This window comes from Peromyscus californicus, unplaced genomic scaffold, assembly GCF_007827085.1.
Source record: "Peromyscus californicus insignis strain IS unplaced genomic scaffold, ASM782708v3 Scaffold_16__1_contigs__length_79575227, whole genome shotgun sequence".
Lineage (NCBI taxonomy): Eukaryota > Metazoa > Chordata > Mammalia > Rodentia > Cricetidae > Peromyscus > Peromyscus californicus.
Genome location: NW_026294458.1, coordinates 6,440,433 through 6,453,881, shown reverse-complemented (window position 1 = coordinate 6,453,881; position 13,449 = coordinate 6,440,433). Strand labels below are relative to the sequence as shown.

The following is a 13,449-nucleotide window of genomic DNA, read 5'->3' as shown; positions in this document are numbered from 1 at the left end:
GCTGACGATAGCATAGCAGGACCTGCTGGGACATCTGTTTGTGTGCCGCCTCACTTCACACCTCTGTCGCTACAGTTACACAGTTACAGTTTCTTAATCAGTTCCGTTAATGCTCCCATTGGACAGGACATGCCAAATTGCTAATAGCACCCTGGGGAGTTACACCTCGGGCTGTCGTCCGCCTTTCATGAGATTTTTTTTTTTAATCCCGTGTTTAAGTTTATTAAAATATTGACTATTGATTTTAAACCAGGGAACTCTAGGCCAACGCCCACGCAAAGGTGGAAAAGGGGACTGACTGTGCACCATGCACTACTGTGAAGGGGACAGCTGCGGGACTGGGAGCTGCCCAGCTGCCTTTGGGAAGCTTCTATTTGCTAGTGGGAGCTGTCACCAGGTGAATTAATGCGGCAGCTGCGAGCAGAAGCCCACAGAACTCGAGAGGGGAGCAGCGGGGCCTTGTGAGGCAAGGTGGACAGAGTTTGAATTTGGACTTTGTCAATGAGGTGCTATGAGCTAGTCCAGTCTCTCTCTCTCTCTCTCTCTCTCTCTCTCTCTCTCTCTCTCTCTCTCTCTCTTTCTCCCCACCCCCCAGCATTTGTTTCATCGTCCTTAAGAGGGATGGCTTGGGTTTCCTTTACATGGAAACACAGCCAAAGACAAGCATTTGAGTATAAGGAAAATATTTGGGAGGTGGTCCCAGGAAGCCCTGGTAAGAGAGAAGGGAAGTGGGACAGGAAACATCTGTCACTCAGCAGGTCACCACACTACGCTGGGGGAGCTCAGTCCTGTTGCTGTGAAGAAAAGGTATATCTCCACTAACTGGCACAATCATTGGTTGGAGATGTTCCTGGGCCATGAATGGCTTAGCATTGCTGAACGTCCTCATGCACAGCCTGGGAATTTGCTAGAGGACCTGAATGGGTGTAAGGATTTTGAGAAAATAATTTGTTTTCCTATTACCACTTCAAGGCCCAGAAAGAGTAACTTGCTTAGGTTATTTGGCTGGTAATTGGTAAAACCAGGCTTTGTAGCCAAGTTGTCTGGCATGAATAACAATTATACTAGGATAGTTTCCTGAATAAAAATAAAGAAAAAGGGGAGAGGAGGAGAAGAAGAAGGAAGGAGGAGGAAGAAGAAGAGGAAAAAGAGGAGGAGGCCGACGACATCGACGGCGACCACCCTCTCATCTGTGGCTCATTTCCTGAAGCCTGTCTTTCATTGTGGTGAACCTGTCTTAATCTCAGGGAGTCCAAATGGGTCTGCTTTGATACATGGACTCAAGAGGCACGGGTCAAAGGGCTCAAATATTGGGAGTTCCAACCCAGCTGCAGGAGGTACGACTCGGCAGCAGGCTAACGAACCTGGAGGTTCTGGTCAACGCTTCCCTTTCTCCGGCCAGCATTTGTCATGGCCCTGAGAGTTGCGATTCTTTCTTGGACACACATGAACCCAAAAGATCAGAAGGATTTACCAAGGAGATGCCATGGCACACATTTTAGGAAGAGTACCTGAGCTTGACAGATTAGTGAGACATAAAAGAGCAGGCTGAGATGTCACATCCAGGTCTGCAGCCAACACCCAAGTCAGGGCAGTGGGGGACAAAGGACAGCTTTGAAACATCCTTGTAGGGTGGAATGGGAGAAAAAAAAGAATGAGGACAGAGTGATGGCTGCATGCTAATTCCAGGAGGAGAGGAGAGGAGGAAGGGGGAGGAGGGAGGAGAAGGAGAGGCCAGTCCTGTCACCTATACCCCAGGAGTGCTCAGATCATCTGGAGCAGGATGGGGAGAAGAAGAAGAAGAAGAAGAAGAAGAAGAAGAAGAAGAAGAAGAAGAAGAAGAAGAAGAAGAAGAAGAAGAAGACGACTTGGCACCTTGCTATTGTGCTTGGCATCTAATTGGCACTCAATAAATGCCCCTGTTTGTCTCACTTTAACTTCAGTCCTTGACTGTATACATGGACTAATCCAGCAATGTTAGCCTAGGAGCCTCATGGGGTGGATGGCACAGTTAGCAGACAATACCCAAGCTTAACTTTCTGCAAAGCAGGGACACCCAAAACAAGAGAGAAGTTTCAAGTGCCCAAGTTCATACTCATCCCAAACTTGACAACCTGATCATCTCTTTTTTTTTTTAAATTTATTTATTATGTATGCAGAAGAGGGTGCCAGATCTCATTACAAATGGTTGTGAGCCACCATATGGGTGCTGGAAATTGAACTCAGGACCTCTGAAAGAACAGTCGGGCTCTTAACCTCTGAGCCATCTCTCCAGCCCCTGATCATCTCTTAAAAGGTCATCTTGAAGACTGATATTCTATTAAGTGGATCCCTAGAACTGGGGTACAGCTCAGAACCCCTAAAGACCTTTATCAGCCCCGACTCTCAGGACATCCAGCCTTTCTGGGTGCTTTCTGGGAGTTTAGGTACTCACTGCAGCTGGAGAGCCACGGCCGCTTGGGCGTGGATCTGTAGTGGTAGCCAGCCCGGTTTACACACTCGATGCTCTGGTCCCCATAGATGATCTGGAAGACTTGACAGATGAGTGCACAGGACTCCTCAGCAGCATCCTGGTCCAGGGGGAGGAAGAGAGCTCAGCTCTTGGCCTCTATCAGGGCACCTCTGCTTCCCCAGATGCAGTGCGAGCCGGGACTGAGACACACCCCTTGGGCCCCCTTAAGCGAATTTCAAAGACATTTCCCCTCAAAATTATATGGCTCCTCTCCTGTTCTTATGATCTTCATAGAACCAAGAGGCAACTCTGACCCCTGTGCCATGAAAATACATTCCAGACTTCCAGGGAATTCTTGGCCTATCACGAACTTTACCTAACATAAGGGCTCGTTTAACTTACTGTACAGGTGCATGATCTGAAGCCCAGTATGAAGATGGGATTAGAAGGAGGAGGGACACTTCAAAGAATCAAAACCTTAGGCTCAGTGCTGTTATTACTATTGGACACAATGTACAGCTGTGGGCTCCCTGGTACCCAATGCGATACTGGAAGCAACGTCATGACAGTAGTCTCTGTAGAAGGTAGAGGCTTGGGCAAGGCTTTGGAGATTGTGCGTTCGAGGAGGAAGTCACCTCTTCGAGCGAGACACAGAATAACTGCCAATTTTTCTGCAATTACTATTTGAAACAATAACTGATTGAAAAAGATCATGCTTACGAATATACTGCCTCTAAAAAAGCCTAAGGTAAAAATTAAAATGTAATTCAGGATGGGTATCTGTGGTTGTAGCAGGTACTGATATTTACACCAGGGTGGATGCTTGCCCTGACAGGTCAGAGAGGACCCTCATTTTATAGTTAAGGCTGGCACCGGGTGTTTTAGCTCTGACTGGTGTGCTTGGGACCACTGTACTTCAGAGCCCTGGAAAGCAACTCATTTACTTATTCTACCACTAGGCCGGGCCCGAAGCCTTAAAGCTGCCACGCTTGAGTGGGCTAGCCAACGCACGTGGTTGCCCCTGTCTGGTGCTCAATTTGCAGGTCCTTGGTTGGACTGACTGTTTCTCCTCCTGCTTCATTGTAAACAATAACGAACTAACGTTTCCTGTTGAAGCAGGTCTCTTCCTCCATTCCCTATCACACGGGCCGCTCACTTCCTTTCAGAGCCAGCACGACCCATTGATCCTAGCTTTTCTGTCTATGTGTCTATGTGTCTGTCCGTTTTCATTTCCTCGTCACCCTAGTCAAGTTTCCAGGATGAGGTTGTGTTGGATGAGGCAGTAGAGTACAGAATGTAAGAAAGGGCTGAGCCAATGGGGGTAGAGCATTATGACATTATCCCAGCGAGAGGAGATGGAACAGGGAATGGACAGTACAGGCCATAGGATTTGCGTGTATTTAAAAATAAGACCAGTGGGATCTATTGACAGAGTAGATTGTGTGTGTGTGTATATGTCTGTGTGTGTGTGTGTGTGTGTGTGTGTGTGTGTGTGTGTGTGTAAGACAAAGATAGAGACAGAGACAGAGAAAGAGAGACAGACAAACCAAGACCCACTACAAGGTTTCAGCCCAAGCCACCAAGGATGGAACTGCCATTCAATTGAAACAAGGAGATGAAGGTGCTTTCAGGTTTGGGAGGAGACTGGGAGCTCAATGGGACAAATTTATGCTGCAACGACAAGCAGACCTGGAAAAGACAAGATGAGCGGAAATTTGGTTAGAGATGAAATTCAGGGTATTCTCCAGGTTTTAGAAGGCAGCAGAGTCGAAATCACCTAGAAACAAGTGTGGATAAAGGAGAGAAGACTGAGGATAATATCTAGACAACCCCTACTTTAAGAGGCTGGAGAGAAAAGGAGGTACCAGCTTCCAAGCAGAAGCATGGCGTGGGGGGTGGGGAAAACCAGAGAAGGAGCCCTAGATAGCAAGTGAGAAAGTATCTCAGGGTGGGGGCCTGAGCTACAGTGCTGCGTTCCAGGTATTGGCTGCCTCTCCCTGCACACAAGCACACTCGTTGTTGAGAGAGAGAGAGCCCAGGGCCCTGGGGTAGAGGTGATGTTTGGAAGGCTCAAGCTTGCTTGAAAGTGCCTGCTGGACTGGGTACTCCTCTAGGGAGGACACCAAATGGCTTGCTCACCTCCATACACACAACACCTAGCCCAGTGTGGAGCACACAGCTGGCACTCAATAAACACCACGGAGCCAGCCAGGCAGTGGTGACGAAGGCCTCAGGAGGCAGAGACAGGCTGATCTCTGTGAGTTCGAGGCCGGTTGGAGCTACAGAGCGAGATCCAGGACAGCTAGAGCTACACACAGAGAAACACTGTGTGTATATTCAAGTGAGTGAGAGCAAAGGTGAATGGGGACAGAGAGGTGACAGGCAGGGCAGGCAAGAATGATGGTAAGGCTTCTTCTGCCTTGGGTGGCTACCTTAGTTACCAAGAGTAAGGCTTTGAATTTCCCGGGTTCGAATCTTGAAGCCACCTGCTTACGCAGGACCTAAACTTAAAGCCTACGTCCTTCCTTAAGGAATGGGAATAGGTGTGATATTTGCCCCAGGGGCTGCTGTGGGGATTAAGTGTTAATGTTGTCCGATGGCGGCTGTCTTGGGTCGGTGCTTCACGTGTGTGGTGTGATTAGTGCGATTGTGACAGTCAGGGCGGTGGCGCCAACACTGCCTCGCGCTCACCCTGTTGGCCACAGCTAGGATGACTAGGTTGCAGTAGGCGTCGGGGCTGGGGTTCTGGGGATCCAGCGGGTTGGGGCCGGGGTGGCGTCGCTCCCAGCTGCCGCCGGGCTTGCCCGCGCCGCCGCCGCCCGCGTGCCGCCGCTCCCAGCTGCCGCTGAACGTCTGTCGCCGCTCCCAGCTGCCCGACGCCCGAGCTCCCGCGCGCTGCCGCTCCAGGCTGCCGCCGCCGCCCGCCGCCCGGGCCTCGGCGCCCGCACCCCCGCCCCACGCCATGCGCCAGTCCAGGCTGCAGATGGTGTGGCGTCGCTCGGCGGTGCCCACCCGCCGCTTTTCGGGTGCGGCGCCAGGAGGGCCGGGATCTCGCCCCGTACCTCCGGGGCTGGCGTCCACGCCCGCCGGCACCGGGTCCACGCCCAGACCTAGGGGAGGCCAGGGATGGGGGGGGGGGGTGTCACCGCACAGGCTGCGGAGGCCACCCGGAGGGCCACCGCACAGTTCTGGGGTCCCTGCTCTAAGGCCCCGCCCAGCACCAGAGCCCAGGCTCTGCTGTCATGACTTTCGCCGCCTCCCCCTCTCCCCCGCCCTGGGCCTATGACTCCGCCTCCAGACTTTGGCTCCGCCCCAGATCTCCAGGGCGGCAGTAGCTTAGTTCCCATCCTCCCCTACACACCCTGGAGCCCTTCCCTTCAGGCCTGCCTTCTGAATTGAAGGTGGTGGTCAAGTTGTCCCCTTTCTCCGTACCCTTCATTTGGACGGTGACCCTGGTCTAAGCATCCCTGCCTTCCAGTACGACTTCTGCTATCTTCAGTCCCACTCCCAGATTGCTGACTGTAACCTCCTAGAAGTCCAGACCCCAGTCCTCCCCTAGCCCGAGGGTGCCCCCTACTGTCAGAGCCGAGGGATTATGTCTTCTACCACCTCCTTTAACGTTGAACTCTACTAAAGTAGCCCTGCGTGGAACTCGGGACTCCCAACTTCTCTGTCCCACCCAACCTCAATCTGGTCAGGCTGCCCACTCCTCATCTGCAACTCCAGGCTGTCTGGTCTTGCCTATGGCTTCTTCTGCCTGCCCCTAGTCTCAGAATAGTGTGCCCAGATTTCTGCTATACGTCTCCCAGCCTCGGACCCATCCCTGGTGCTCTTCACTCAATGGTCCCAGCACTGCAGGTTGGCCTCCCGACCCCGCTTCCCTGCACCGCACCAGTCTTAAGCACTGGCAGATGCAGCGCGTCGTCCTGCAGATAGGAGGCAGCGGCGATCTTGTGCGTGGGGATGCGCAGGATGAGCTCCTCGTTGTCCCGCCAAGTGAGCAGCAGGCAGCGTGCCGACAGGCTCAGGATGCTGTCCTGCTCCGGCGTGGTCTTCAGAGGCAGCTCCTTCAGCTGCTGCGGGGTGGGTCGGATCTCCTGAGTCCCCAGGGACTGGGGTAAGGGAAGGGAAAGGAAAGGAGACCCTGCCCTCCTCCCTCTTCCCCAGCGCCTCACCCTGGCAGTGTCCAGCAGCTGCAGGAGCTCGTCTGGGTTGGAGGGGTTCAGTGAGGAAGTCACCCAGGTGAGGTGGCCCAGGAACTGGATGGGAAATGGGAGGTCACCATGAAGAAGCCTTAGGAGATTCTAGCCTCCTCGTTAATGCAGGACAGGCTGAAACACTCAAATTAATAATAACCAGTGTGATGGCTAATTTTGGTTGTCAACTTAACTACATACAGAACTGACTCAAATCCAAGCCGCTGGGCACTCCTGTGGAGGGTTCTCTTGACTGTATCTTATGAAGTCAGAGACCATCTTAAATCTGGGTCACACCTTCTGGTGGCAGCCCACATAAAAGGACATGGAAGAAGGAAGCTTTCACTTTTTGCGTGCTTGCCCTCGCTCTTGCTGGCAAATTCATCTATCCTGCTGCAGGGGCATCCCTGCTATGGTAATAGATCCCAATTCTTCAGGATTTCCACAAAGACTGAAGACCAGATGAGACATTAAGCCTCATAGACTGAACGACTATCAGATTCTTGGCTTTTCTGTTAGAAGACTGTCATTGTTGAACTGGATGGACCACAGCCTGTAAATCACTCTAATCTCTCTCTCTCTCTCTCTTCTCTCTCTCTCTCTCTCTCTCTCTCTCTCTCTCTCTCTCTCTCTCTCTCTCTGTCTCTGTCTCTCTCTCTCTCTCTCTCTCTCTCTCTCTCTCTCTCTCTGTGTGTGTGTGTGTGTGTGTGTGTGTGTGTGTGTGTGTGTGTGTGTGTGTAAGACAGGGTCTGGCTTCAAACTCTCAAACTCCTGCCTCTCCAGTGCTGAGCTCATGGGCATACACTTCCTCTCTGGCTTCTACCAGATAGTTTCATCTATTTTATGTCAGATCTATTGTATGTATAGGAAGATAAGGTCCTGTGCCTGAAAGGATTCATACTGTAGCTGGGGAGACAGAAATTTTATACTAATAAAGTATCCAACTTGTACTATACATCAAAAAGAAGCATCACATAAAAATATACTGAAGATTGAAAACACTGAAGCTCAGGGGTGGGTCTTGAAAATGTGCATTCCCAACACTGGCTTATTTATTTTCATCCTCTGCTCTTTATCCATGCTGTGTTTGTGGCATCGGTGGCATCATTGCTACCATGATACTTGCAACCCAAGTTGCAGTGGAATGGAGAATGATACTTTAGAGTCATTTGTGGTTGTGGTCTGAGGCAGAGATCCCTGCTGTTTGTAGAAATGTCTGAGCAGGCAGACTCGCTCTTTGTTACCTGCTAACGTCACATTCTCAGTGTGCAGTGTTACTTGCATCAGCAGTTTAGACTCTGGCAAGTTCAGTGCTAAAGCATAAATCCAGCTTCACAGTGTTTGAGACGAGCTGATTGGAGCTCAGATTGTCTTTGCTGTAGCCTTTGTGGTCTGCTCATCTTCCTGCTTTGCCTCTGTTTTCTCAGTTTAGAAAGGGGTAAGCTTGTGTACCCTCAGTTGCAATGATAAGTTTTCAAGCAAAAATTTCACATAAGGCATGCTTGTTTTAGGTTTACAACATAATAATCCAGCTGGTAAATGAAATAGAGGGACTGTATCTTTACTGAATTTAAAGTGAGAGCTGCCTAGACAATTTGATCAGCCTGGACTCCCTCCACTGAGAATTTATAGTCTGATTCAACCTTAATCAATTTGGCTTAAGTACAACTGGGATAATATTAGTACAGAATGGAAGACTATATAGAACAGCCTTAAAGGTCTCTGAATTAGTGTCCTTAGGACACTAATTAGTGTCAATCTGTCTTTGTTGTGACTTTGTATCTGTGATGGCTTCATGTGAACTGTGACCCATAGCAGCTTGGACTTGGACATCACCTTTTCAGCTAGAATTCCCAGCAGAAAAAAGAGCAAATCCGGTTTTCTAACAGTCTCAATAAAACCCTGGTCCTAACTTTCATTGCCCCAAGTGGTCATCCCCAGATTAATCCCTGTGACTAGACACGGAATTGCTTTGCTGACTCAGACCTGGGTTGTCATTGACCATCTCTGTTTTTTCTGTCATCAGGGAAAAGGACTTATATGTACTTCTCCAGCCCTCCTCAACTATTGAGCTGAATTGTGGGGCCAAGGTGAGAGTGACATGTGGTGTTATAGAACAAAAAGAATGGATATGACACTGTCAGAAGTCAAACTCTCCTATACTATTATCCATTGCTGAGGTCCCATAGGACAGACTCTTGCTCTGTCTCTCTCACTAACACCAACCAATATAAGCAGAGTACTAAACAATAGTCACTGATTTTCTCATGGCTGCTTTTTAACATGTTCAAACTTTTTCCCAAGCTCCAGAAACCAGCTTAAATCCATCTGGACAGGTCGGATCTACTTCAGGCTTTTTCTGTCTCACCAGCATCCTGTCAGACACAAAAGCAGCCAGAGTGCCAAGCCAAAAGGGCTGGACGGCTCCAGGGCAGCAGGATGGCCCAGCATCCCAGGACACCTGTCTACCTCGGAAGGCCCCCTTCCCTACCCCCCTAAGAGCCAACCAACACCCACCAAGTCAGCTGGAAGCAGTTTTTCTGAGAGGAACAATGCCCCTATTCCTATTCACTTGGTTTTTTATAATAAGCAAAACGCTGGAATGTTAGGATCCTGCCATCACTCCTCGGGGTCTTGCATCTTATGTCATTAGGGGGCATTGGCAACTACGTACATGCAGCATGGTCACACAATCTGCGCCTTAAAAAAGCAGGATGCAGACCCCCACCCTCTCTCTCTCCTCTCTGCTCTCTGCTCCCTGCTCTGCTCTGCTCCCCCCCCAGGCCTGACTCCCCCTCTCTCCCCCCCCCCCCTACCTTTCCCTCCTAATAAGGCTCTCTGTAACCCTGGTAGTTGTGGCTGTGGCTTGTGACTTTCCCACTGGTAACCAGTGCCACCACCAGTGCTGATTATCATCCTTTCAGTGATATCATTTACTTCCTGAGTTTTCATGGGTTCAGCTACGTCATAGGTTGGAGTTGTCCTTCTAGCACCTTCTGTAAAGCTGGATTTGTAGGTCGGTATTGTTTAGATTTGATTTATTGTGGAATTTCCTACTTTCTCCATCTATGGTGACTGAAAGTTTTTCAGGGTCAATGTCTTAGTTAGGGTTTCTATTGCTACAATGAAACTCCATAACCAAACACCAAGTTGGAGTGAAAAGGGTTTATTTGGCTTACACTTCCATATCACTGTTCATCATGAAGGAAGCCAGGATAGGAACTCAAACAAGGCAGGATCCATGGAGGGGTGCTGCTTACGTGGTTTTCTCAGCCTGCTTTCTTGAAGACCTCAGAACTGCCAGCCCAGGGATGGTACCACTCACAATGGGCTGGGCCCTCCCCTATCAATCACTGATTAAGAAAATGCCTTACAGCTAGCTCTCCTAGAAGCATTTCCTCAACTGAGGCCCTTCCTCTCTGATGACTCTAGCCTGTGACAAGTTGACACAAAGCCAGCCAGTGCAGCATAGTAGTCTGAGCTGGCATCTGTGGTCTCTTAGAGCCTCTAGTCCAGGCCCTAATGGCTTTTGAAGTCTCCATTGAGAAGTCAGATGTAATTCTAACAGGTCTGCCTTTGTATGTTATTGGTCTTTTCCCCTTGCAGCTTTCAATAGTCTTTCTTTCTCCTGTATGTATTTTGGTTACTATATGGTGAGGGACCTTTCTTTTTCTGTTTGAACACCAATCTGTTTGGTTCTCTGCATGCTTCTTGTAACTTTATAGACATCTCATTCTTTATAGGCATTTCAGTTTTCTTCTGTGATCTTGTTGGAAATACTTTCTGTTTCTTTGAGCTGGGATTCTTCTCCTTCTATTCCCGTTATTCCTAGATTTGGTCTTTTCACAGTGTCTGAGATTTCTTGGATGTTTTGTGTCAGGAGCTTTTTAGAGTTAACATTTTCTTTGACTAATGTGTCTATTTCTTCTATTTTATCTTCAATGCCTGAGAGTCTCTCTTTCATTTCTAGTGTTCTGTTGGTAGAGCTTGCTTCTGTAGTTTCTGTTCAAGTTTCTAAATGTTTAATTTCCAGAATTCCCTCCATTTGTTTATTGATTCTGTTTCTAGTTTCAGGTCTTGAACAATTGTGTTTCCTTCAACTGTTTGTTTTTGTTTTCTTGGATTTCTTTAAGATATGTGTTCATTTCCTTGCACTGTTTGCTTCAGCTGTGTTAGAATTTCCAGGGTCTACTCTGATAGACTAGCTGGGATCTAGTGAACCTTTACTGCCCTGGCTGTTATTGATTGTGTTTTTATGCTGGCATCTAGGTTTGGGATGATTATAGGTCTGGGTGATGATTTCTGGATTTGTCTTTGTTGGTGGGTATTTTGTTCCTTAGTTTCTGTTTCCTCTCTGGATTTTCAGAGGGTGTGATGGATGTGCGTTGCCTCATTTCCTGGCCTGTTCAGCTGGTGTGTTCTCAGGGAATGCCGGCTGGTGTTAGAGGCTGGGGTACTGGGATGAGTTGAGAGATGGAAGATTGGAGGAGAAGGTCTCTGTGATCCATTGGGGATGGGGTCAGAGAGGAAAGGGAGACCATAGCAGGTTTCCAGCTACAGAGCTGTGAATGAGACTGGGGGCACTGGATCTCCAGAGCAGTAGGAGAAGTACGTGTCTGCCTTCAGGCTACTAGTTGCCCTGGAAGGAACGGGCCCATGGGTTTAGCAGGGGGTGCCTGCTGGGGTTGTGGTCTTGGACAAAGCAACAAGTTGGGGGAGGATAGTTAGAGGGAAAAGCTGTGGGATCCACAGGAGCAGGGGCAGGGAAGGCTGCCAAGGGTGTTCTGCTGCAGAGCTGGGTTAGATCTTGGGGAACAGAGCCCTGTTCATTTTCTAAGTAAAGTAGAGGGAAATCCAGAGAGATTCTAAACTCGCCTGTGGTGACACAACAAAATAAACTAGAACCTGGATCAGACCTGGTCACCTGACTCAGAGGACAAGCCTTGGCCATTAGTGATGCAAGTCCTTGGTTTTGGTCTTGAGGTGCAGAGACCCTTCCCACCCCCATGACTGACCAATCCATCGTGTGAGTCTGAGGCTTGCTGAATCCTTTCCTCCAGGCTTGCATGGCTACCTAATAATCTAGGATCTATGGCTAGTCTTTCTAAGTACAGAAATGAGCTAGTCTGCCTTTGGCTCAGGTTGTGCTGAGAGTGGTTGGTACCTAGCCAGGGAATAGCATTGGTTATTCCTTGAAGTCTTCCTAGTGAGGGGCCACATGACCTACAGTAGACAGCTACAAAGGGCCAAGAGTGTCTCAAACTCAGCATGACCCCAAGGTGATGCCTAGTGATAATACCCAACTTTTATCGATGGCTGATATTTGTGAGCCTGATAAAATAGGGGCATATTCTACCATCTCCTACCTCTGGAAAGACGGGAGAGGATGCGTCCAGGAATTCTTCAGTTCTAAAGGAATACTTTTCAGTGCCATGGGGGAAAAAAACTGACTTAATATCCGAACAGGTCTATATACAAAGGCCCCTTCTGCTACCTTACAGTCAGGCACGTCTACTCTGATCCTCAGTGTCCTCACTGGTGAAATGCTTTCGTTCTCTCAGGAAAAGCTGGACACAACCACTGATGACTCCCTGGGGCACTGGCTCCTGCTGCACATCTGCTCTGGCCTGTTGGGGTCTCAGCCTCCTACTTGTTTTCTCCTACACTTGGTGTTTAGGGATCAGAGAGAATCTCGTCTCTTTTTGATCTCCATGAGACAAAGAGAAGTAGTAATCCCATCTCATCCCCAATTCTGTCCTGGGAAAGCTACAAATACACTAGAGAAAACATGTGTCTCTTTCCTATCCCTAGTAAGTATCTGTCTTTTACCCTAGATCCACAATTCCAGAAGTGCAGACAGTAGGAAAGGCCACACAAAGCTCCCCCCAGTCTTCAGGTGATGGAAGAGCACAACATGTCCCATGTCCAGCAGGGGGCAGTAAGCAACAAGTTGGTGTCCAGGCAGAAACCACAGCTGTCATCTTAAGGGTAGTAGTAAGAGATAGTTTATTCTGGAGCCATTTTGAGTGACCATGGCCTGGGAACAGATTCACATTACCCCAAGTTCCATGTTCCAATGTGGAAGCAGTTTCATGAAGTTTTATAGTTTTACACAACAAAGTCATAAGTCAAGGCATGTTTAAAATACATTGAAGGGTACACCAGAAAGGCAGGTACAGCAGGATGGGGGGAGCTTTTCTATAAGATGCTATCTTATGACATTCTTAGTGTTTGGATTGGTGGGAGCTAGTGGTCTGCTAAGTTAATAGATTTCAAAAGGTTTTCATCTATTTGTCATTGGATGTTCTGATGCAGAGGTAGGTAAGGGATGGCTGTTGGAAGATGGTAGCTAGACCTAGATTAGGTACTTAGCTGATCTCCCCACAGTACTGCTGTTCTAATCAGTTAGTCTCTGAAGGCACAGCTTCTTCTCAGTTCTCATTTGCATAGGTGTCCCCTAATTCCCACTCTAGGCAGGCTGGCTACACAGGCTCCAGGCAGGATGATCACTAGTGACTGAAACTGCCTGAAACAGAAGCCATAAATACGGTGAATCATCTAGGTCTGAGCAGAGTGTTGTTGCAAACGGTGTAAAATAGAGAGTTGGGCAGGGAGATTCTGGGTCTCGCTCTCTTGCTGTTCTGAAATATTTATAACACTGTTATATTAAAGACATGGGTCTGGGGGAGCTAGCTAGGAGGAGTGGCAGCACAGATGAGGCAGCACAGGTGAGGCTGACCCAGTAACAGCACCACCTTGTCCATAGCAGTGTCAGGATTTGCCCGGTGGCCAAGCTAGGTC

General features: G+C 48.9%; 1 protein-coding gene across 1 annotated transcript; it reads right to left on the bottom strand.

Moving 5' to 3' along the window:
• Positions 1-2,187: 2,187 nt before the first annotated feature.
• On the bottom strand, positions 2,188-7,221 carry LOC128111471 (cerebral cavernous malformations 2 protein-like; the record flags this gene model as incomplete). The annotated part of the gene is made up of 5 exons (XM_052739730.1): positions 2,188-2,570; positions 5,144-5,562; positions 6,345-6,528; positions 6,628-6,711; positions 7,213-7,221. Coding segments are annotated over 5 exons (894 nt in total), but the record flags the coding sequence as incomplete, so codon positions are not given.
• Positions 7,222-13,449: the final 6,228 nt, after the last annotated feature.